General features: G+C 54.1%; 2 protein-coding genes across 3 annotated transcripts; both read right to left on the bottom strand.

Annotated features, from left to right (window-relative positions):
* Positions 1–209: 209 nt before the first annotated feature.
* Pnma8a (PNMA family member 8A) lies at positions 210–15,425 on the bottom strand. 2 transcript variants are annotated; one of them, XM_042700290.1, is made up of 3 exons: positions 15,421–15,425; positions 2,380–3,690; positions 210–1,608 (listed from the first exon to the last, which is right to left on the bottom strand). In XM_042700290.1, exons 2-3 carry the CDS (start codon positions 3,680–3,682, stop codon positions 1,592–1,594), a joined length of 1,320 nt encoding a protein of 439 aa, XP_042556224.1. In that variant the 5' UTR covers positions 3,683–3,690; positions 15,421–15,425; the 3' UTR covers positions 210–1,591. The 2 variants fall into 2 exon arrangements, with proteins under 2 accessions (XP_042556224.1, XP_042556223.1); XM_042700289.1 differs by lacking the exon at positions 15,421–15,425 and having other exon boundaries at positions 2,380–3,741.
* A 1,589-nt stretch (positions 15,426–17,014) lies between these two features.
* Pnma8b (PNMA family member 8B) lies at positions 17,015–18,841 on the bottom strand. The gene has a single exon (XM_042700311.1). It carries the CDS (start codon positions 18,839–18,841, stop codon positions 17,015–17,017), a length of 1,827 nt encoding a protein of 608 aa, XP_042556245.1.
* Positions 18,842–24,216: the final 5,375 nt, after the last annotated feature.

Below are 24,216 nucleotides of genomic sequence, written 5' to 3'. Positions count from 1 at the left end.
GATCCTCAAATCTCAGCCTCCTGAGTAGCTAAGAATTACAGGTGTGAGCCACCAGTGCCCAGCAAATATCTTCTTCTCTTATTTGAAATTCACTCTCTCATGGTCTGATGGCCCCTTGGGTTAAAAACAAGTAAATAAACAAAGAAACCATTTTCCCTAGGTTAAACAGTCCACATACCCACCACTTATCCAAGAACTGGACCAGAGAGTTCCTTTGCTGAACTTTATTTTATACGTATACATATACATGAAGTAACCATGGTGAGTATCTGGGAACACAAGAAAGCGTGGTGGAGTGGACAAGGATTCACAGCTGGACTGTCCCAGGCTTTTGCCACCTCTAGAGCCCAATCCCATCCAGGGGTTTGTTTCCCAGACTGTGGCATCAGGGCTCACCCAAGATTTGCTGAACTAACTCATCACAGTCACAAAGAATCCAGAAGTGGAAAGCACGAAGGACACCTAACGCGGGTTCACATTTTGTACCAGGAAAGAGACATTGGAACATCACGAGGGCTAAAACTCCGGGGAGAGCTTATTGTGCACTGGGCTTAATCCAGGACTTGAGCTCAGCACAGTTGAAGAGTCTGGGTGGGACCTGGATGGGTAGGTGCGGAGAGGTCCAGGGTCGATGGGGGACATGCACAGGATAAAACCGAATGCCTTCCTGTCTTCCTCTCCTTCCTCAGAGTCACCAGGAATTGTTAATTATATACAGAAACAACAAGAAGGTGAGTTTGGTGGCATAGGATGCAATTAGAACTGAGAGTCCAAGAATGTGATCATCTTGCCCATCTCCCCATGTACCGCAGCTCCCCCTCTCCCCCAATATGGGAACCTCACTCTGTAGCACAAGCTAGCCTCCAACTCTGTCCTGCCCCAGCTTCCCAAGTGCTGGGATTACAGGTGTTTGCTACCATACCAGCTAAAAGTGCTATTTTTAATGACTGATTCTGAAACTTGAATACTTGAAGGGTAAGCAGACATTCCTCGTTTCATAGAATTCATTCTTGGGGCCTACCCTACCCCCCTTTCTGGATTCCGTAGCTGGGGCATGGAAGCTGGAAACTGAAGCCCATGGGCTGGGCAGGCAGCAGGGCAGGGCCAAGGGTCCTGGCCTAACTTATCCCCTAGGTTGAGAACAGGGAAATTTAAAGGAGAAAATAGTTACCCCAACCTTCAAAATGCCAGGCCCTGCAAATCAGCTGACCCCTCCTTCCCCCACCCTGGCCCCACAGAAGCTGTAGGAAGTGGAGGAGAAAGTCTGAGCATGAAGAAGCAGAATGAGGACTGTGCTCATGCATGCATAAAGGGAAAGGAATGTTCTAGAATTTTCTCAAGCCACTTACCAACTCTCCTGGGCTCTGAAGGTGAGCAAAGAAAGGTGAGAAGCAGCCCCAGAGAGAAAAAAAGGCAAGAAACACCTCCCTCCCCCAATTCCTCCCTCCCTCCCCCAGCCATATCCACAAACCGGGGCCCTGGGAGTCCAAAACCTTGCTGCAGTTAAAAGATGAGAGAAGTTTGCTTCCTCTTGGGACTTGCTCCTTGGCCTTCTCTCTCACAGCTCTTCGGCGATGGGGGGGTTCCCAAATCAGAGCTTTTGGGAGCCTGTGAATACATTAGAGTAGAGGGGAACCAGGGAGAGGAGTCTTTAGGAAATTGTTGCTTCTAGGAGCTTCTGAGTCCTGCAACACGTTCATTCTCTCAACCAGGATTTAGAAATCATCACCCTTAAAACCATGTACTGATACCCTAGCCCCCAACTCACCCCCCCCCCATCATCATCATCATTATCATCAGTAGGAGGAGAAGGAGTAATTTTGGTGGTACTGGGATTTGAACCCAAGGCCTTCCACTTGCCAGACAGATGCTCCACACTTGAGCCACGCCCCTCGCTGCTCAACCACACCCCCTACAGCTGAGCCACACTTCCTACCACAGAGCCACGCCCTTGCCTCTGAATCTGGCTCTATCAGCAAGCCACGCCTCCTTACCACGGAGCCACGCCCTGGCCTGAGGACCACGCCCCCTGAGGCCAAGCCACGCCCTTCTTTGTTGAGCCCCAGCCTTTTCGTTGTGGTGAGGGTCTGCTTTTTTAATTTAATTTTTTCAGGTAGCATCTCAGTTTTCCCATGGCTGGCCCTGGACTGTGATTTTCCTGCCTCTGCTTGCTACAGATCACAGGGGTGTAAAAGAACACTTGGGTTGTTTCTAAGACCTGGCTAACAGTACTCCCCACCTCCAAACTGACATCTTTCTATCTCCACCTCCCGAGCTTTCTGAACAATTAAGCCCTTAGCAAAGGAGGTAGGGGAGACTGGATTGGACCCTTACCCCTAAAAAGATCATGGTTCTAAGAACCTTCTGTGGATACCTCACCTTTGGAGGTGCAAGGAGGGCCTCTTGGCTTGGCCTTCAGACCCCTGGACGTCGAGGCTGGCGCTTCGGTGGGCTGCTGGCCTCGGGGGGCCCTGTGAGCGGCCCCTGGCCTCCTGGAGGCCGAGCCTCTCTTTGCGATCCTCAGCTTCTTTCTTGTGGTACCTTCGGAATCCACCAGGACATATGAGACGGGGCCCAAGCTCACCTTCTTCTTCTTCCTCAGGAAGACAGAACTCTTGGCCGAAGCCCAGCTCAGGACCTTCTTCTTTGGGGGTCTCTCCAGGCCGCCCTCTTGTTCCCACTCTTCTGCGCCTCCAGGGGTCTTGGCTTGCAGCAAGGCACGTCGAGGAGGCTCTCTGGGAACCTTCCAGACATTTTTTGCCAGGGCTTGACTCGAAGTCGACGCCTCTTGCTTTATACAGGGCTTCTTGTGACTCTTGATGGATTCGGAGACCTCCATAGTTTCGGGGTCACCCATCTGACCCCCCGACAAGTAGGCTGAGCTGCTAAGATGGTCACCTCCAGATTCCTTCCAAGGCGCCGGCTCCTGCTTGTGGGCTCTCCGGTTCCTCTTCCTCCTGGAGCGAGACTTAGCTCCAGCCCGGCGCCCTAAAGGTTTAGGGGGGTCGCTCTGGCCATCTAGGCCATTCCAGTGGGCGGGGTGCTCCCTCTTCAGGACAGAGGCCAGGTCGGCTGCGGCGAGACCCCGCTCCTTCTTGACCTTCTTCCTCCCCGCGGAGAGCCAGGCGGCCTCCTCCTCCTCCAGCTCCGCGCTCTCCAGCGCCCTGGCTTCCTCTCGGCTCCTCATCTCGGCATCCATATACACCACGATCTGCACCACCGCCCCCAGGAGCACCCCCAAAGCTCCGGCCCAGCTCTCGGCCGGCTGGTTTGGGGGTCTTGGGGGGTGGTTGAGCTGCAGGAGGCGGACCACGTCTTCCCAGGTGCGGCCCTCGGTATCCAGGAACTCGTTGAGGTTTTTCAGGAACTCGGCGTCCTGCGTGGGGTCCCGGCAGGCCACCCTCCACACGCCGCCCCGGCCCGGGAACTCGCGGGGCACCGAGCTCAGGTTCACCCCCGCGCCCACTTCCACCAGCGCCGCCTTGGCGTTCTCTTCCCGCAGGAAGATCTTGTTGAGCACCCGGTAGGTGCCCAGGGGGGACAGGACCCCGTTCAAGGTCTCCTCGATCTCCGCTTGGCCGCAGTCCTCGGGGATGCCCGTGACCAGCAGGGACCTGTGGATGTCCGCTTCCATCCCGCGACACCAGTCCTCCAGGAGGTTCATGGCCATGGCCGCGGACATGGAGCGCGCTGGGAGCGGCCGAGGGGGGGCAGGGGGGAAGGCGAAGGGGGGGCGGCGGAGCTTTGATCGCACCCCCCAAGAAAAGAATCCTGCAAGGTCATAAGAACAGAGAGGTCAGACTCCCCCCCTGGGAAGGACGGCCAGGCCCCACGCGTGGATGGCGGGGGTGGGGGGCTGCAGGAGGCCTGGCGCACTTTCCCATCACCCCCTCTTCCCAGCCCCCCGGCTGTCCTCCCCACCCCGCCCCACCCCCCGGGGTGCTCACACGGGTCCGCGGATCCGCCGCAAGGGCCCTCGCCCCTCCCCCAGGCGCGGCCGCCCGGGCTCCTCCGCCGCGATGCTGCGCCACCGGCCGCGCCGCCCAGCTCGGGTGCTGGCTCCGGGGATGGGGGGGGGACGCAGGGCAGATGGGGCCCGGGAGCTGTCGATCGCCCCCCCCAGCTCCCGCCCGGGGCTGACGAGGTCTGATCACGCGGAATCCGGCCTCGATCTCAACCACCGCCGCGCCAGGTCGAGGCTGGCTTTGCGGCCCGCGCGTGCGCACTCGCTCCCCGAGCTGCGGCAGCGAGCCTACGGGGCCCTCAGGCCGGGAGGTCTCCATGGCAACCGGAGGTCGGTTGCTAAGAGACGGCGTGTCCGGATGCAGGCGCTGCAGGTGGTGGGCGTTCCGAGAGGGATGGACCGGCCTTGTGCAGAAGGTCCTCCAAGCTGGGGGTGGGGCCCCCCCCCGGAGGGTAGGCCCCCCCCACCCCGAACTACTCAGTGAGGATCTTGGAAACTCTTGGCTTGGGAGGCTAATGGCTACACCAATGAGCTGTCTTATTCTTTGCCATCCCTGATTCTTGGGGACCCAAGAAAGCAGGGTACGTGGAGACAGACTTCCTTTCAGGAAAAAAAGGAAAAAGAAAAACCAGGGCTGGGAAGGTGGCTCAGTGGTAGAGCGCTTGCCTTGCATGCATGAGGCCCTGGGTTCGATTCCTCAGCACCACATAAGCAAAAAGAAAAAAAAGCCGGAAGTGGCGCTGTGGCTTAAGTGGTAGAGCGCTAGCCTTGAGCTGAAGAGCTGAGGGACAGCGCCCAGGCCCAGAGTTCAGGCCCCACAACTGACAAAAACAAAAACAACAACAACAACAGAAAACCCAGCTCCTCTTTGGGGGCTTTTCCCAGCTACAGCAGCTGAGTTCTAGACATTTCCAGGTATTTCTAGAAACTTCTAGAAGCTTTTTCCCTACCTTCATTCCCTGGTCCTTTAGGCTTGAAGAAAGGCAAACACCTTTTCTTTCTTTCTTTTTTTTTTTGTCGGTCGTGGGGCTTGAACTCTGGGCCTGGGTGCTGTCCCTGTGCTCTTCAGTTCAAGGCAAGCGCTCTGCCGCTTGAGCCACAGCTCCAATTCTGGTTTTCTAGTGGTTTTACTGGAGATAAGAGTCTCACGGACTTTCCTGCCCGGGCTGGCTTTGAACCTCAATCCTCAGATCTCAGCCTCCTGAGTAGCTAGGATGACAGGCGTGAGCCAACAGTGCCCGGCAAGAATATTTTAAATAATTTTTTTTTTGGGGGGGGGGGGTCCGGTCATGGGGCCCGAACTCTAGGCCTGGGCTCTGTCCCTCAGCTCTTCAGCTCAAGGCTAGCGCTCTACCACTTGAGCCACAGTGCCACTTCCAGCTTTTATTTTCTTTTTGCTTATGTGGTGCTAAGGACTGAACCCAGGGCCTCAGGCATGCAAGGCAAGTGCTCTACCACTGAGCCACCTTCCCAGCCCTTATTTTAAATAATTTTGTATAAGCAGCTATGTAGAGAGCTATAATAAACCCAAAATACTTAAGACATATTTACAAAGGAATAATTAAAAATTTGCTTACAAACAAAAATGAATATATAGCTACTCAGGAGGCTGAGATCTAAGGATCATGGTTCAAAGCCAGCCTGGGCAGGAGAGTCCATGAGACTCTTATGTCCAATCAACTACTCAGAAAATGCCAGAAGTGGTACTGTGGCTCAAATGGTAGAGTACTAGCTTTGTGCACAAAAAGGCTCAGGTACAGCACCCAGGCCCTGAGTTTCCCAAGACTGTCAAAAAATGCACTCATAAACATGCATTTATAGCCGGTGCCAGTGGCTCACACCTGTAATCCTAGCTACTGAGGAGGCTGAGATCTGAGGATCATGGTTCAAAGCCAGCCCAGGCAAAGAAAGTCCATGACACTCTGATCTCCAGTTAACCACCAGAAAACCAGAAGTGGCACTGTGACTCAACTGATAGAGCACTTGTGTCGGGAGCCCTAAGCTTGACTATCTCGCTGGAACATCTCTCAAGGCTATTTACAGAATCTGGTCTTTGCATCCTGCCCCAAACAAAGACCAGGTAGCTGCTATTGACCACCTTTTCACATTGCCCTAAGCAAACATCCTGCAGCTGCTACGGCCAATGAGAAAGCTTCCTTATTCTAAGCATCTAAATACCCCTGTGTGAAAAATAAAAATTTGGCAGCTTGATCAGAATCCTTGTCGCTGTCAGTCTTCGTGTCTCTTGTCCCTTCATTCCTTCTCGCCTGCGGGTCCGGACACCTGGCGCCCAACGTGGGGCCTGAGCCTCTGTCTAAGGAAGGAACGCCGTCCTCCCGGAAAACTTGGCCAAGTACAGTCCGAGATCGCCTCGACTGACCCCACCAAGAGACAGATCCAGGAGGAGAGTGGGGACGACGCATGGTGAGTGACCCACTATGGGACAAGCAATTCGTCACATGATCTATTTCTGTCAGACCTCAAGGAGGCCTTCAAGACACGGGGAACATGGGTTAAGAAAAAGGACTTAGAATTATTTTTCTCATTCATAGAGGACTTGTAGGAATCATAGATGCAAAAAGATGGCAAAGAGTAGGAGATTGTTTAAAAGATTATTATGAAATCTTTGGTTCAGAAAAGGTTCCTGCTACGGCCTTTTCCTATTGGAATTTGATTAATGAAGTTTTAAAATGTTCTCTATTTGATAGTAGAATTTTAAAACTTGTAAAAACAGGAGAGGAGGTTCCTCAAAATGCCTCTCGGCCCCCCTCGGCTTGCCCATAGGTTCTATTAGATATGACTGCTGGTCAATTTACTGAAAATCCCTTCCTTTTGTGACCCGGCCCTTCAAGGGCCCACTGCCCTCCAGATCCAGATGTTTTTCTCTCCCGCCTTTACCTAACCTGGCCCCTTTACGCGAGGCCCTTCAACATAGGCGAGAACACCTTCAACTTTTAAAAGAACTGCGGTCCCTTGATTATGAACTCCTCACACTGGCCTTGGCTGATACGCCAAAACCGCCTGATAAAATTAAGGTTAGATCACGCCATCAATCAGTCCTCGCCTTTCCAGTAACTCGAAGCCAGACAGATAGGACCTCAGAGGGTGAGGAGGACGAATCAGAAGAGGAGGAAAAGGAGGATGAAGAGCAGGATACTGGGGATGAAGAGGAACAACCCACCCAGAGAAAAGGCCAACAAGAGTAGAAGAGGCTTAGCCTTCGGTTTGTTGAAAAACTTAAAAATGCATGTGCCCAATATGGCCCGACTGCCCCTTATACGTTAGCCTTGTTAGAGAACCAAAGTGTGCGCTGGCTCACCCCTAATGATTGGAAGTTTCTGGCCCACGCCACCCTTAGTGGGGGTGATTTTGTTTTATGGAATGCGGACTTTAAGGAACAATGTAGAGAGACCGCCCAAAAAAATTTGGCTGAAACATCTTCAAAAACCTGGACCTATACTAAACTTTTGGGTAATGCGCCCTTTGATACCAATGTTAAATAGGTGCGTTTTCCTACCGGACTTTTGGCACAAATTCAAAACGCTGGCCTTTATGCTTGGAAGCGTCTCCCTCAAAAGGGATTGGCTACTATTTCCCTGGCAAAGGTTAGACAGGGGCCAGAGGAACCCTACAGTGACTTTGTCTCGCGGCTTAACTTGGCTGCGGAAAGGCTTCTTGGGGCTAGTGAAAGTGAAAGTGCCTTTGTTAAACATCTTGCCTTTGAAAATGCTAACAGAGCATGTCAAGATGTTCTCCGACCACATAAAAACAAGGGTGACCTCTCTGAGTTCCTCAGGCTTTGTGCTGGAGTAGGGACCGCCCATGCCATGGGACTCGCCATAGGCGCTGCCTTTACCAAGGCATTTCAAGGTTCAGTCCCTGGCTCCTGTACTTGTTTAAATTGTAAACAACCTGGCCATTTTGCACGGGAATGTCCTGTCCACAAACAAAGCCAAGGGGCGATGCCCTCTCAAGCTACTGGTAGACCACTCCCTGCCACTCTTTGTCTTTTAGATCAAGCGGCCCCAAGGTGGCTGCCAGAACACTTGATAAAACAGGTGAATGGCTTACCACAACTCTGGGGAAACCTCCCCCCCACCCCCGAGGATGATGCCTTTTCTCTTACAGATGCAGCTAGAACTCCAGACTTGGACCTTCCTGTTTGAATTTATTAAATAACAGATTAATCTCTTGTCTTCTAAGCCCATACAGGTTCATCACCATCACCCTCGGCATTGAGGTCTAGGATTTACCCCAGGCTTTTAATTAGTGTTTTGCCATGAGCTTGTTCCAGTGGGAACCCCCACCCCCTTTCCTTTTTCTTATTTAGAAAACCCTTCTCCTTATTCATAACTCCTGACCATTCAACGGGCAAGACCTATTGCCATAAGGGATAGGTTCGCCCCTCCTCCTAGAGGCTCCTCCGCTTGGGGGAGGATCCACCTATGGGAGGAAGAAAAAATGCTCTAATCAAGGGTGCCGGTAAGACTGCAGGGGGATGGATCCACGAGATCCCAAAACCCAAGACCCCTGAGTGGCAAGCTCTGGTGCATGACGGTTGGCATGCATACCCACAAGCCGTCTCCTCAAAAAACATGCCAAGGCCTGTAAAATTCCCCTCCCCGAGTGAGGACGCTCTCTCTGAGCGGAGAAAAACCCTGGGCCCTTAGAGGAACAGAGCCTCTGTCACCCCTTAAAAAGAGCACCAACAATTGATGGTCAATTTTCTAAATAAGAAAAGAGGAGATGTCGAGAGCCCTAAGCTTGACTATCTCGCTGGAACATCTCTCAAGGCTATTTACAGAATCTGGTCTTTGCATCCTGCCCCAAACAAAGACCAGGTAGCTGCTATGGACCACCTTTTCACATTGCCCTAAGCAAACATCCTGCAGCTGCTACGGCCAATGAAAAAGCTTCCTTATTCTAAGCATCTAAATACCCCTGTGTGAAAAATAAAATTTGGCAGCTTGATCAGAATCCCTGTCTTGCTGTCCTTCTTCGTGTCTCTTGTCCCTTCATTCCTTCTGGCTTAGGTTCACTGCCCTCATTGCGGGTTGGGACACTTGCCTTGAGCTGAAGAGCTGAGGGGCAGCGCTCAGACTCAGAGTTCAAGCCCCACAACCAGCAAAATACAGACAGACACTCACAGACAGACAGACATAAGTATTTATAAGTGTACAACTAGGAGCTGGGAATGAGGCTCAGTGGTAGAGTGTTTGCCTAGCATGCATGAAGCCCTGGGTTCGATTCCTCAGTACCACATACAGAGAAAAAGCCAGAAGTAGCATTGTGGCTCAAGTGGTAGAGTGCTAGCCTTTAGGAAAAGAAGTTCAGGGATAGTGCCCAGGTCCTGAGTTCAGGGACAGTGCTCAGGTCTTGAGTTTAAGCCCCAGGACTGGGGAGAGAGAGAGAGAGAGAGAGAGAGAGAGAGAGAGAGAGAGAGAGAGAGAGAGAGAGAGGTAGAGGTACAATTAGGTATAGACCTGTATATATACACATGCGAACATTTGTTTCTGTGTCCATGTGTTGAATGGAGTCAACAAGCTACCTGTGCATTCTCCTGTGCTGAGACACTCTCACTGCAGGCAGATATAAAAGTAATTTTGAAGCATCCTTGATAGGAGCCTTACTGTGGTTTCTATAGCAACACCTGGGTGCTGTGGTTTTTATATGGGCACTTTGAGCAGTGGTTTCCATGGCAACACATCCCTGCAGCTTCCACACTCCCCTCAATCTCTTCACATTTGGGATTGCTTTTCCATCTTTCCTCTCCCTGTTTAGCTTTTGTATTTCTATTTTGGCCTGCTGGATATTCGAGGGAGATGAGAAGAACAGGACTTCGAACTCAGTGCCTTGACTAGGCACTCTCCCTCTTGAGCCACAACCCCGGTCCTTTTGGTTTTAGTTATTTTTCACATAGAGTCTCTGAGTTATGCATAGGCCAGCTTGGACTGCAATCCTCCTATTTAGGCTTCTCTCTAGCAGGGATGACTAGCATGTATCAATAACAGGCCCAGCTTTTCTCTTGGTTTGGGGCTGGCCTCACACTTCAATCCTCCTGATCTCAGCCTCCCACACAGCTAGGATTACAGGCAGGAACTACCAGACTCAACTGTTATCATTTTTTTTTTCAAAAGGTGAGATCAGGAGTCATACCAGTACAAAGTGGACATAAACATCAGTAGCAAAGGTTTTTTTCTGTAATTTGTTACATCAGTGAGACTGGAGAGCCAGTTTAAAAGAAAAATCCAGACAGGAGCTGGGAAGGTGGTTCAGTGGTAGAGCACTTGCCTTGCATGCATGAGGCCCTGGGTTCCTCAGCACCACATAAGCAGAAAAAGCTGGAAGTGGCGCTGTGGCTCAAGCGTTAGAGTGCTAGCCTTGAGCTGAAGAGCTGAGGGACAGCGTCTAGGCCCAGAGTTCAGGCCCATGACCAGCAAAAAACAAACAAAATCCAGACATGCTCAAATGTTGTTTGCTCATTATAGAGAATTTAAGCTATCTTCTCACATCAGGAGAAAGTAGGCAGCAGAACCCCGGCCACAGAAAAGTCAGCCTCAGGGCTATGGACAAAGAACATTTGACAAATGAACTAAGAAACTCCCGTAGAACCAGCCTAGCTAAAAGAATGGGCTGGACCTCATTAATTCCCTACAAAGATGCCAGTCACCTTTTGGGTACATTTCAAGGTCTTTCATAATTTTCCCCATTGAAACAAAGGAATACAAAAGGTCAGAGTGTAAGGTCCGCTCCTGGATGGCTAGCAGACTCCACCCTCCTCGCAGCAAAGTCTCCACCCAGTACCTGCGTTACCTAGGCAACTGGGACACCTGGAAGAGGTCACATCTGCATCTGCTGAGGTCACATCTGAATTTGATGTGGCCACACCTTTCCCCGCCCATACCGTACATAAGGCCTAGCCCAGGCCCAGACGCGCTCTTGCTCTTGCTCTTCTTTTCTAGCTCTCTCTGCTCTCTCTCTGCTCTAGCTCTTTCCTCTCTCTTTCCCAGCCACGTGGAGTGCCAACCTTGCCTGGTCCCAGCAGGTCTTCTGAATACCTGAATACCACGTGAGTGCTACTGTTCTTACCCCTCTCTCTGCTCTTTTCTAGCTCTTTCCTCTCTTTCTCAGCTCTCTCTCCTTTCCAGGCCTTTCCCAGCCATGTGGAGTGCCAACCTTGCCTGGTCCCAGCAGATCTACTGAATAAACCTACCCCTTACCTGAATACCACGTGCGTGCTGGTGCTGTTCTTACTCGGCTACCTCTTTTTTTTTTTTTTTTTTTTTTTTTTATTGTAAAGCTACTATACAGAGGGTCACAGTTACATGAGTGAGGTTATGAGTACACTTCCTCTTGAACATTGTTACCCCCTCCATTGTTTTCCCCCTACCATCCCCTCCCTCCCTCCCTTCCCCGAGGTTCTTTTTTTTTTTTTTTTTTTTGATTGTGATTAAATGATTACATAATTTCAAAGTCACAAGTTCATTCTAACTTCCCTGGAGCAAATTGTCTACCACAGTCTGTAATATATAACAGTGTTCACATGTTATATACCATATTTGTGATCAGCAGCATGAGGATATTTAGTAGTGGTTCAACCAGATGAGCGGGAGTTCTTTGTTTCTTAAGTCCTGTTAGTTTTGTCGTATCACTAACCTTTTGGATTTAGCATCCACTTATGAGGGAGACCATGTACCGTTTGTCTCTTCGTTCTTGGCTTACCTCGCTCAACATGATTCCTTCTAGCTCCATCCATTTCCCTGCAAATGCCATTATTTTGTCATTTCTAATGGCTGCATAATATTCCATTGTGTATAGATACCACAATTTTTGGATCCATTCATCTGTGGTGGGGCACCTAGGTTGTTTCCATATCCTAGCTATTGCGAACAGTGCTGCAATAAACATGGAGGTGCACGTGTCCTTGTATATTGGTTCCTGTTGTTCAGGGTAGATTCGGCTACCTCTTTTTAAAAACCTAACACAGAGTTCATCTGGTGTGCTAAACTGTTGCTTTGTGAAGCTTTCTTTGATCTTTCTCTCTATCTCTCTTTCTCTGTTTTTGTCAGTATTCATGTTTGAACTCCTGCTTTGAATTTGCTTGCTCAGCTGGCACTCTACCTCTTGAACCATGCCTCCAGGGGAGCTTCTGCTGATTATTTTGGAGATGGGTGGGTCTTACAGACTTTTCTTCCTAAGATGGCTTCATACCGTAAGCCTCTGGATCTCAGCTTCCTGAGTGGCCAGGAATAGGCGTGAATCACACGTGTAGTGAATGAATCCATGATGCTAAGGTTTTTGTTTTGTTTTTGTCAGTCATGCGGCTTGAACTCGGGGCCTGGGCGCTGTCCTTCAGCTCTTCAGCTCAAGGCGAGCACTCTACCACTTGAGCCACAGCACCACTTCTGGTTTTCTGGTAGTTTATTGGAGATAAGAGTCTCATGGGGCTGGGAAGGTGGCTCAGTGGTAGAGCGCTTGCCTTGCATGCATGATGCCTGGGTTCGATTCCTCAGCACCACATAAGCAAAAAGAAAAAAGCCAGAAGCGGTGCTGTGGCTCAAGTGGTAGAGCGTTAGTCTTGAGCTGGAACATTGCCCAGACCCAGAATTCAGACACCACAACCAGACCCCCAAAAAAAGTCTCAAGAACTTTCCTGCCCTGGCTGGTTTTGAACCGTTATCCTCAGATGTCAGCCTCCAGAGTAACTAGTATTACAGGCATGAGCCACCGGTGCAGGGCTGATGCGAAGCTTTATCTAAGGGGAGGAGGTGTAATTTGTTTGCAATGTGGTGCAAATAAAAAATGGTGCACAAACGTGGTGTGATTTCAGACAAAGAGCTGGGCGGGACTGGTGGGTGGGGCTTTTTAGACCCCCTAAGTTGCTTGGATTCTCCATTTGGTTTGAAATCCAGAAGCTTCTGAGAACTCTTCATGGAGTTGGTCCATTTCCACCACAGGGAACAGCGACAGAAAATCAAACTCCCCTACCCTGTGCTGGGCATTTCCCAGCTCACACTCCTCCCTCTCTCCCTCTCTGGGACTCAGGCCAGAAACTGGGGTCCTGTGGAGGGGACAGGGTCAACGTGGTCCCTGGCAGCTGAGGCTCAGGTTACAGCCTGGGGGTGGGGGGGAGGTGCTGGGGCTGAGCTTCTTGCAGCAGCTGCTGGGGCCCAGGACCTGGGAAGGCCGCAGCCTGGGGCCCCCGGGTCTATTCTGCTTTTCCTGATAGATTTTTCCAATAACAACAACAACACAAAACAAAATAAGTACTCCATAGGATTGTCCTCATAGCACATGAAGAAATAGTGAAATCCACAGCGTGCAGACATTGACATTTTACTGAATAGCAAGAGAAACGTGGGATTCAGACAAGCCTGCCCTACAGGAACAGATACTAGTAGCAAACTGGTGATTAGAGCTCATTCGAGCAAAACGCTTACAAGGATGATGCTACCGGTTCAGGTCTGAGCAAAATTCAAGACTTTGTGTCCAAAAGAATCAGTGAAGCAGGCTGGGAAGGTGGCTTATTGCTAGAGTGCTTGCCTTGCATGTATGAGACCCTGAGTTCGATTTCTCAGCACCACATAAGCAGAAAAAGCCAGAAGTGGCGCTGTGGCTCAAGTAGTAGAGTGCTAGCCTTGAACTGAAGAGCTGAGGGACAGTGCTTAGGCCCAGAGTTCAGGCCCCACGACTGATGGAAGGAAGGAAGGAAGGAAGGAAGGAAGGAAGGAAAAGAAAACAGGAGCCAGGCTGGACACCACTGGCTCATGCCTGTAATCCTAGCTACTCAGAGGCTGAGATCTGAGGATTGTGGTTCAAAGCCAGCCTTGGACAAGAAAACCCATGAGACTTTTTTTTTTTGTCGGTCATGGGGCTTGAACTCTGAGCTTGGCCGCTGTTCTTCAGCTCTTCAGCTCAAGGCGAGCGCTCTACCACTTGAACTACACCGCCACTTCCGGTTTTCTGGTGGTTTATTGGAGATAAGAGTCTCACAGAGTTTCCTTCCTGGGCTGGCTTTGAACCGTGATCCTCAGATCTCAGCCTCCCAAGTAGCTAGGATTACAAGCGTGAGCCACCGGTGCTGGCTCCCAGGAGACTCTTATCCCCCAATTAATCACCAGAAAACCAAAAGTGGAGCTGTGGCTCAAAATGCTAGAGCACTAGCCCTGGGTAAAAGAGCTCAGGGACAGAGCCCAGGCCCTGAGTTTGGTCCCCAGGACTGTCAAAAAAGAAAAAGGAAAGAAAAGAAAACATGACAAAATGTAGCAGAAAAGAATGGCCACTTCACCCTGGGGTAGGGGGTCTTCCTGAATCTCCCTTCCCAGGTAAGGAGGGGTACAAGCTGTGTGACCTGGGGCTGGTGACTCAGCCTTTCTGTGTCAGCACTGCTCTAGGGACCTGGAAAGGTGTGATGTGTTCAGGTCAGCCCGGACAGCTGTCACTTTCTCATATTGCTGTCACCCAAGTCCTGATGGGGCCTCAGCAATAGTGCCAGGAACAAGTGGGCACCCCTAGTTCCTAAAGATACCTAGGTGTTTGCAAAGTGCAACCTGGAGAGAATCAGAACCCAGGGCAGCAGCTTTCATCCTGATCGTGGGTCACAGTCACCTTGAGGGTGCTTTGGTTTTGGGGATAATCCACTCCCAAATTGCCTAGGTAGGTCCCTGGTAGGCCTAAGAATATGCATTTCTAGCAAACAAGGCCCGGAGACCGCGGAAAGAAGCACGCGCCGCCCGCTGGGTTTTAGCCAGCGGTTCCACAGCGTCTCCTGGTGGTCACCTGGGGGCATTGCAGCGCGTGGGCCTTGGCGCCTTGTGGGCGGGGCGTCGAGGTGAAGGGGCGGGGCCTCAGTGGTGCCACGTTTCCCGACGGGCTCTCGGACCCGGGTGGGCGTGGCTTCGTGCCGGGGGTCCGCCTTGCCCCTGGGGGCTCCGGCCGGGTGCTTGCCTGGCCTCTGACCACGGGAAGCAATGCTTATCCCAATGAACGCCCCTGGGGTTGGGGATGGGCAGGGTGATGCCGTCCAAGAAGCAAAGTCCCTCCTTCGCCTGACCTCCGCCCGTCCCCTTCACGGTCACCGTGAGAAACTGAACCGCAATGAGAAGCCTGGAACCCCGCGATGCTCAGAGCTGAGGCCGGCAGTTCGAAGCCAGCCCAGGCACATCATCACCCCAAACCCGGAAGTGGAGCTGTGGTTCAAATGGTAGAGCGCCAGCCTGGGGCACAAAGGCTCAGGGAGACAGCCCAGGCCCTGAGTTCAAGACCCAGGACCGACCTCCCACCGCACAACCACAAGCAGCCTTGGGGTTCGGGCAGGGGGACTCCCTCAAAGCCTGTGTGCAGGGGGGGGCCCTCCTTTACATGCTGATATCCGGGTCTCAGGTCATCTCCCCCCCCCCGCACCCACCCCGGGTTGGGGTGGGGACGCGGCGGGCGCAGGGCAGACCCCGCGGGACCCCGCAGCCCTCTCCGTGTGGCGTTGGTCCACCACACTGCCCGTCCAGCTCCCCAGAAGACGCCGGCCCTTCCTCCTAGCTGTCCTTCTGGACCTGTCACCAGGGTCTTGTCGTCCCCTGGCTCCCTCCCCCCCCCCCCCCAATTCTACTCTTGAGATCCGAGCTCTGAAAATAAAACCTGGGTTTCCTAGGGAAAGCTCTCGGTTTCCCAGGGAAATGTTGGTCCAGGCAACAGCCAGTGCAAAGGCCCAGGGGCAGAAATAGGCCAGCTCTCTGAGGCCTGGGGGTGGAGGGGGAGAAAGGAGGCCGACAGAGCAACCCCCCCCCCGGGGGGGGGGAGGAGTTTCTCAGCTCAGGGAAGGGGCTGTTACCTTCTGACTGCGACAACCCGCAAATAGATGTTTGATTTATTTTATTTTAATCACATTTAGACTCACAGGGCCCCGAGTGGTGAGCGGCTACGCTACAGGGGAGAGTGTAGATCTTATGCGATCTTTGGCTCAGAGCTGTGCAGACAGAGATGCAACCAAGCTGGCGGTGTGACCTCTGCGGGGCGCGGGTGTGACCTCAGGGGGGGGGGCGTTGCCCTCTGGCAGTGGCGCACGTGGGTCACAGGGTGAAGCTGGAAACACCGGATGGTTCCGGGCGGAGTGCAGTGTGGGGTTCAACACATCACTAGGCCCCAGCGGGGCGCCTGGGGGGAACAGAGGAGATCCGTCCACAGCACGGGGTGGGGGGAGGACCCCACGCGGGAGGGAACATCCGGGGCTGCGAAGCTGGGGTCTGGGTCTGGGTCTGGAGGAGGGGCTGGGCTGGGGGCGGGGCAGGCGCAGAGCGCGCGCTGAGAGCGGAAGAGGCGGCGCCGCGGCGCCGGCCCCGCCCACCACGGCCCCGCCCCCACGCAGGACGCCCGGGAGGACTCTAAGCCACACAGCACACACACACACACACACACACACGTCCCCAGCTACAGTGGGGAGGAGTCACATGCGGGGGGGGGGGACAGATCCGCCTGTCCATCAACCCCCGGGGGGTGGGGCCTGCGGGGGGGAGGACAGATCCGCCTGTCCATCAACCCCCGGGGGGTGGGGCCTGCGGGGGGAGGACAGATCCGCCTGTCCATCAACCCCCGGGGGAGGGGCCTGCTCCTCAGCCCCAGGCTGCCCCACCCCTGCCCTCCGTGGACCCTCTACCAGTTATTGGCTTCTCTCCTCCCCTTCCTCCTCCCTGCCTCTCCGTCTTCGCCTACCTCCCTGCCCTTCTGGGGTTCAGCGAGGCCCTGACATCCCTAAGGCTCTCCCTCGGGGACCCCAGGCCCCGTCCGATCCGGGCAGGGACTACAGGAGGTCCGGGGCGTGTGACAGCCACACTGGCCTTGCTTGTGGTCCTCGGAAATTCGGGTCCCCGGCGCATCCGGGGCCCGCCGCAGCCTGGGGTGCGTTTTCTTCTGGAGTCCCGGGGTGGGGAAGGACGGCAGGTGGATTCGCTTTGCTCTCCTGAGAGCGGGGCGCAGGCCGGGGCTGGGGAGGGACGCGAGAGAAAGCAGGGGCGCGGGTCCACTCGGGGGGGCAGGGTGGGCACTGGGGGAGTCTTCCTAGCGGCATTTGGGGGGCCGCTTGGGACCCCGCCGCGCCTTCTTCCCGCGGGCCGCCCTGGCGCCCGCCGGCGGCTGTCCCTTGGCCCCGGGCCCCTTCTTTTTCTTCTTGCTCGCCGCGTCGTCGTCGACGGAGGCCTCGCCGCCGGCTTTCTTCTCCGGGGTGACGGCCCGGCCGCGGCCCCGGCCTCCCCGGCGGCGCTGGCGGGTGCGGGGCGCGGCGGGGCCGGCGGCCGCGGGGCCCCGCGCCTGGCCCTTGGAGCCCGTGCGCGCGCGCTTGGCGCGGGGCTTCTGGGACGCGCGGTCCTCGGGCTCCGACTCGGGGCTGTCGGTGTCCTCCGAGGACTCGGACTCCGTGTCCCCGGACTCCTCCGAGTCCTCGCTGGACTCCGGAGGCTCTCGGGAAGCCAGGAAAGTCAAGACCTCTTCTAGATCGTTCTTGTGGTGACACTTGGCCGCCCCTCCGCAGCGGTTCTCCTCCTCCTCTTTTACAATGTGGACCATGTCCTGCGCCGCCAGAAGCGCCACCAACTCCAGGAGGCCTCCCTGGATTTCTCCCTCCTTGCTCCAGCTCCCGGGGACGCCCAGCGCACCCTTCTTGCCCTTTGGACGATTCTCGGGTTCAGCCAGGGTAGAGATGCATTCTAGAAGGTTCCCATCCTCCTCGGCCTTCCTCAGCACCATGGCGTCCACCTGGCGGCCGGCCTCCTCCACTTTCACGCGCGTCCCCGAGGTGTCGCTGGACATGACCGACAGGACTTGGGGCAGCGCCTCGCTCTCCTGGCGCTTGTCACCCCAGCCCAGCGACTGGATCACGGAGGCGATTTTCAGCATCTCCTCGCGCGCCCAGGGGTCAGTGGGCTCCGTGTAAGCCACGATGGCCACAAACTCCGGGTTGTCCAGCCCTTCCTTTTCTGGGTCCCCATCACCTTGCGACTCGCTGCCCGAATCGTCGCTGTCCAGGGGCTCCCGCACGGCCATCAGGGCCACCAGATCGGGGACCCCGTTCCTGTCTTCTTGGATGTCCAGGCAGATGGACTGGGTCCCGGGGAGCTCTTTCTCTAATTCCTCTTTCTTGGCTTTGTCTGTCACGGTGACCAGGGCGAGGAACTCGCGGGGGCCATCGCCCGCGTCCGCGTCCTCCTGGAAGGTCCACTTCTTCAGGAGCTCCTTGGCGGCGGCTTGGAGGGTCTGGTACAGCGCCCGCTGGTCCTCGTCGACCGTCAGGTCTTCGGCCTGCAGCTCCTCGATCACTAGGCCCAGGCTGTCATCCGACGAGTCCTCGGCCTCGCTCCGGGCCGGCCGGCCGCCCCGGCTTCGCTTTTTGCACTTGCCCGTCAACCTGTGGCCTCGGGCCCGGTGCCTGGCGCCCCGACGGCCCCGGGGGGGCGCTTTCTTGGCTGTCTCGTCCTGCGGCTCGGCGGCGCCGGCCGGCCCCGCCTCCGGCGCCTGGGGCTCCGGGGCCCCGGGGGCCTGGGCGGGCCTCTCGTCCAGCAGCAGACGCTTCATCTGTTTCAGGACCCGCGCGTTGTCCTGCGATCTGTCCTTCCACAGGACCTGCCACGCGCCGGCCGGGCCCGGGACCTCCCTGGGGATGGCGTCCACGTCGACGTCTTCCAGGAACTCCACCAGGGCGGCCCTGGCGTCCTCCCGGCTGCCCAGGCTGACGGTGCGCAGCTGGAACTCGCCCAGCGGGAGGAAGGCGGGCCGCAGGGTGGCTTCGATCTCCGCGCGCCCCAGGCCCTCGGGGAGGCCGGTGACCAGCAGGGCCCGGCGCTCGTCCACCTTCAGCGCCCGGCACCAGCTCTGGAAAAGGCTCATCGCCATGCTGCGATCCGGGGGACGCTGACCCTTCCGGGGGGAGGCAAAGAGCCCAGGACCCCGGGCTGCGCGCACGGCGTGGGGCGGGGGAGTGCAGCAGGATCTGGGGTTCGGGGCTCCCTCACCCCCCCTTACACTTTTGCCTGAAGGCTGACAGGACACCCCGCAGGAGGCTTACGTGTGTGCTCGGCCGGTGCCTTCGTTCCTGACCGAGGGGCGCGACCCCCGGCCCGGGGCAGCGGCGACGGCGGCGGCGTGGGGGAGGGGGCCGCCGCTCGCTGGGGCGCTCCCGCCGCGTCTGGGCGCGCGCCCGGGACCCCAGACGCGCCGCGGGGACTGCGCCTGCGCACACGGTCCCCCGCCCGCCCCTCTGGTCCCCGTCTCCATGGCAACACCGCAGGATGCAGCGCTGGGCACCCGGGATGCTCTTAAAGGGCCGGGTGGGCGGGCGACGCAGCCCCCGAATTGCTAATCAGCGACCACTGGGACGAATTCACCAGGGAGCCGCGGACCCGTCCTCATCGGGAGGTGGAGAGGGGGGACGGAGACCTCCTTCCTGGGAGCGAGGGCAGGGGTTGGGGGTTTAATTAAGGGCAGTGGTCAGGGCACTAATTACCCTTCTCAGGGAACAGACAGGAGGCGCTCGATGGCTCAGACGGAAAACCAAAGACGCATGCTCAGGCAGCTGGGACAGGGAGGGGGGGACAGGAAGGGGGCGAGCTTCAGTTGGAGTGTGGGGTCTTTGGGTCGGCCAGGCCGGGCCTGTGAGCTGCAGGCAGCGCCCATAGGGCACTGGATTTACTCAGTCTTCATTTCTTTTAATATTTTGGAGGAACTAGGTTTTGAACTCATGACCTTACTCTTGCTAAGCAGGTGCTGGAGCCACACCTTCATTTTCCACTTTTTGCTGATTAATTGAAGACAGAGATCTCTCAGGCTTTTTTGCCCCTGCTGACTGAAAACTAGTTACTCAGATCTTGGCCTCCTGAGGAGTTAGGATTATAGATGTGTAATCCCACCCAGCCAGTTCTGTGTGGGCTTTTTGTTTTGTTTTGTTTTTGCCAGTGCAATGGCTTGAACACAGGACCTGAATACTGTCCCTGAGTTTCTTTTGTTCAAGGCTAACCTCTACCACTTGAGCCATAGCACTATTTCCAGCTTTTTGTGAGTAATTTATTGGAGATAAGAGTCTCACAGACTTTCCTGCCTGGGCTGGCTTCCAGCTACAAACCTCAGATCTCAGTCTTCTGAGAAGCTAGGATTACAGGGATGAGCCACCAGCTATTCTGATTATTTATGAAATAGAGTTCTTGCTTTTTGCATCCTGGACCATGATCCTCCTTTTTATGCTTCCCACTACAGCTGAGATGAAAGTCAGACTTGCACCACCTTGCCTGGCCTTTTCTTTGGAAATGGAGTCTCATAAACTATTTTTCCCACTAAGCTGGCTTAGAACTCTAATTCTCCCAAGTTTAGTCTCCCAAGTAGCAGTACAGGCACAAATACCTCTTTATTTGTGGATTAAACACACACACATATATATATGGATTAAACATATATATACAGATAGATATATATATGATCATCAATGACTTTAAAAGAATTTGAATGACTAGGCACCAGTGGCTCATGCCTGTAATCCTAGTTACTCAAGAGGCTGAGATCTGAGGATTGTGGTTCAAAGCCAGCGGGGGGGGGGGGGGGGGGGGGGGGGGGGGGGGGGGGGGCAGGAAAGGTGGTAAGATTCTAATCTCCAATAAACCACCAGAAAACCAGAAATGGTGCTGAGATTCAAGTGGTAAAGCATTAGCCTTGAGCTGAAGAGCTGAGGGACAGGTCTGGGAAGGTGGCTCAGTGGTAGAGCGCTTGCCTTGCATGCATGCTTGAGGCCCTAGGTTCGATTTTTCAGCACCACATAAGCAGAAAAAAAAAAAGCTGGAAGTGGTGCTGTGGTTCAAGTGGTAGAGTGCTAGCTTTGAGCTGAAGAGCTGACAGACAGTGCCCAGGCCCAGAATTCAGGCCCCACAACCAGACCCTCCACCCCCCCCCCCAAAAAAAAAAAAAAAGCTGAGGGACAGCACCCAGGCCTAGAGTTCAAGCCCCATGACCAACCAAAAAAAAAAAGAATTACTTAGAATTTATTACGTTACATAAGCCTCTGTTAAGTCAGAAACAGAACAAAGAGCCAGGCGCCAGTGACTCAAATCTGTAATCCTAGCTATTCAGGAGGCTGAGATATGAAGATTGCGGTTCAAAGACAGCCCAAGCAGGAAAGTCCCTGAGACTTTATCTCCAATAAACCACTAGGAAACCGGAAGTGGTGCTGTGGCTCAAGTGGTAGAGTGCTAGCCTTGAGCTGAAGAGCTGAGGGACAGTGCCCAGGCCCAGAGTTAAAGCCCCATGACAAACAAACAAGCAAATAAACAAAGAAACACTACAGACACACAGGTTTGTGTGTGTGTGTGTGTGTGGTGTGTGTGTGTGTGTGTGTGTGTGTGTGTGTGTGTGTTACATAAGAAGAATCGATTGCAGGGTTGCCATGGCAACCTGGCCCTGAGTGGCTGCTAGCCTCAATCTATTTTCCTGGGTTTTTTTCCCCCCTTAATTTTTATTTCCCCCCCTTTTCACCTTCATGATCCAGAATAGATCCTCTTCTTTCCTCCAACTAGAAATGCAAAGCCAGGCCAGGCACCAGTAGCTCATGCCTGTGATCCTAGCTAGTCAAGAGGCTGAGATCTGATGATCAAGGATTAAGCCAGCACAGGCAGGAAAGCTCCTTAGACTTCTGTTGTTGTTGTGGAGCTTGAACTTAGGGCCTGGGCGCTGTTCCTGAGCTCTTTTGCTCAAGGCTAGCACTCTACCACTTGAGCCACAGCTCCACTTCCACTTTTTTTGGTGGTTTATTGGAAATAAGAGTCTCATGGACTTTCCTATCCGGGCTGGCTTTGAACTGCGATCCTCAGATCTCAGCCTCTTGAGTAGCTAGGATTACAGATGTGAGCCGCCAGCACCCAGCTGCTTTAATGATTCTTTACTATGCCAGCCTTTGTGCTAGACTACTAGAACATTCCATCCAGCTGCTTCTTTTCCTACAAAATCCTCTTAAGTTCACACGTATTGATGAAGCACAATCAGACATGTGTTGTTCTTTGCCTGCTCTGCCCCCCTCCCTGGGGTCCCACCCCTATTTCACTCTCTCTTGAGAGAGAGTTGAGTGAGGACATCATCCTATCTTCTGAAGCCAAGTAGAGAATTTTATTTATTTATTTATTCTTTGGGTGGGGTCGTGGGGCCTGAACTCTGGGCCTGGGCGCTGTCCCTCAGCTCTTCAGCTCAAAGCTAGCGCTCTACCACTTGAGCCACAGTGCCACTTCCGGCTTTTTTTTTTTTTCTGCTTATGTGGTGCTGAGGAATCGAACCCAGGGCCTCAAGCATGCAAGGCGAGCGCTCTACCACTGAGCCACCTTCCAAGCCCAGTAGAGAATTTTAGAGTCAGAACTTTCTGGAAGGAAAGGTATAGCATCTAATGATGCTGAGGGAGCCTGTGGTTTGCAGAGGCCCCAGGGCCCAGGCAGGAGACAGGTAGATAGATTGTTCTTGATCAAATGGGGACCATCCGAGAAGGGAGACATTGGGAGTCTTTCCACAGATATCTCTCAGGGAGCCGTGACCCCCAAATGGCCAGCGATGGGACCTTCCGCAGCCACTGCTGCATCTCCAAGGTTCCCATGGAAACAGTAGGAAGAGGTTTTGTGAAATTCTCTCCTGAATCTTTGATGGGCAGGAAAAAATAATAACGTATCTTGTTTAAGTGTCCTCATCCTCGAGTCCAGTCCCCATGGAGGCCTTGCTTTTTGTCTTCCACACACCCCAAACTTGGCCTCGCTTCGCCCCTGCTGCAATGCTTCCCGGGGTTCCCCAGGACCCTTCCCCCACACGCCTGCCCTCCTTCCAGCTCAAAACATTGGCGCTTGGCTCTGTGGAGGTTCTTATCCCTTACTACACCAGGTTTTGACATCCCCTGGAGGATAAGGATGGGTGTCAGGCAGGGTCACCCCGGGGACCCCCGGGAGCAGAGTAGGAAATGGTTGGAAGAAAGGAAGAATGGATGATTGATGCCCTCGGGTCCCTGAACTGCCACTATGTGCCCACCAGATGGCGCCCTGACCTAGCAAATCTCTTCCGCGGCGCGGCAGTCAGCTGCATACTCAGCAATGATCGGGAGAACTCACATCAGTCAAGACAGAATGAAAGCCACCGCTAGCGACCATTGAAAGCCTACAGCGCACCGGACCGACCTGCACGCAAACCCTCCGCAGGCCTAACTCCACACAGCAATCCAAGTATTTTACCAACGAGAGGCTCAGAGAGGTTGTTTGACTTTCCCAGGGGTTGACGAGCCATCCACCTGCAAAGAAGATTCCAGAATGCTCTGTCCTCAGCGCCGCGACAGCCTTCGATTCCTGGGTCACACTCCAGGCATGACCAGATGATGTACAGGCGGGTGACGTGGTTCTAACCACCCTACTCCAGTCCTCTGTGTGGCCCACGCCCCTCCACCAACAACCAACCCCAGACCACGCCCCCAAACGTCCAGCCTCTTCCTCCCGTTACAACCACGCCCCTGTACAAACCACGCCCCACAGGACCACGCCCACAACCAACTACATTTCTCCCTATCGGCCACGCCTATGCTTCGGGGCCACGCCTTACTGTGTCGGCCACGCCCCCGTCCCTCAGCTAACTGCTCCTAGTCCTCTGGCTCTCCCTTTTCCTACCACAGATGGTCACTTCCCTTTTACACCTCCTCTTCCGGGAAGGCTGTCCTGATCCTACACCCTTCCCCTGAGAGCATGGCCTTTCCCTCTCAGCACCTACCGCCCTGTGAGCTCTACTACCTTGAGCCTCAGCTCCGTTTCTGGTTTTCTGGTAGTTACTTGGAGGTAAGAGTCTTAGAGATTTTCCTGCCTGGTTTGGTTTCGAACTGTGATCTCAGATCTCAGCCTCCTGAGTAGTTAAGATTACAGGCGTGAGCCACCAGCGTCCAGCAGTACCTGGCTTTCCTACACTCCTATTGTGGAAAAATATAAATTTTAATAAATATTTACAGTATGTTAGTCTGATTTTCTTTGACTTTTGGTTGTATTTTTTGTGTGTGTGTGCCAGTCTTGGGACTTGAACTCAGGGCCCAGGCACTGTTCCTGAGCTTTTTGCTCAAGGCTAGTGCTCCACCACTTGAGCCACAATGCCACTTCTGGCTTTTTCTGTGTATGTGGTACTGAGGAATTGAACCCAGGGCTTCATGCATGCTAGGCAAACACTCTACCACTGAGCCACCTTCCCAGCCTCTTGGTTGTATTTTAACTGTAGTAAACTTTTTT

The sequence above is a fragment of the Dipodomys spectabilis genome, unplaced genomic scaffold (genome assembly GCF_019054845.1).
Source record: "Dipodomys spectabilis isolate Male_0828 unplaced genomic scaffold, ASM1905484v1 ptg000266l, whole genome shotgun sequence".
NCBI lineage: Eukaryota > Metazoa > Chordata > Mammalia > Rodentia > Heteromyidae > Dipodomys > Dipodomys spectabilis.
This window is presented reverse-complemented; position numbering and strand designations above follow the sequence as displayed.

Excerpts from the sequence above, each read along its gene's own strand:
- Pnma8a (XM_042700290.1), bottom strand. The coding sequence starts at position 3,682 with ATGTCCGCGGCCATGGCCATGAACCTCCTGGAGGACTGGTGTCGCGGG.
- Pnma8b (XM_042700311.1), bottom strand. The coding sequence starts at position 18,841 with ATGGCGATGAGCCTTTTCCAGAGCTGGTGCCGGGCGCTGAAGGTGGAC.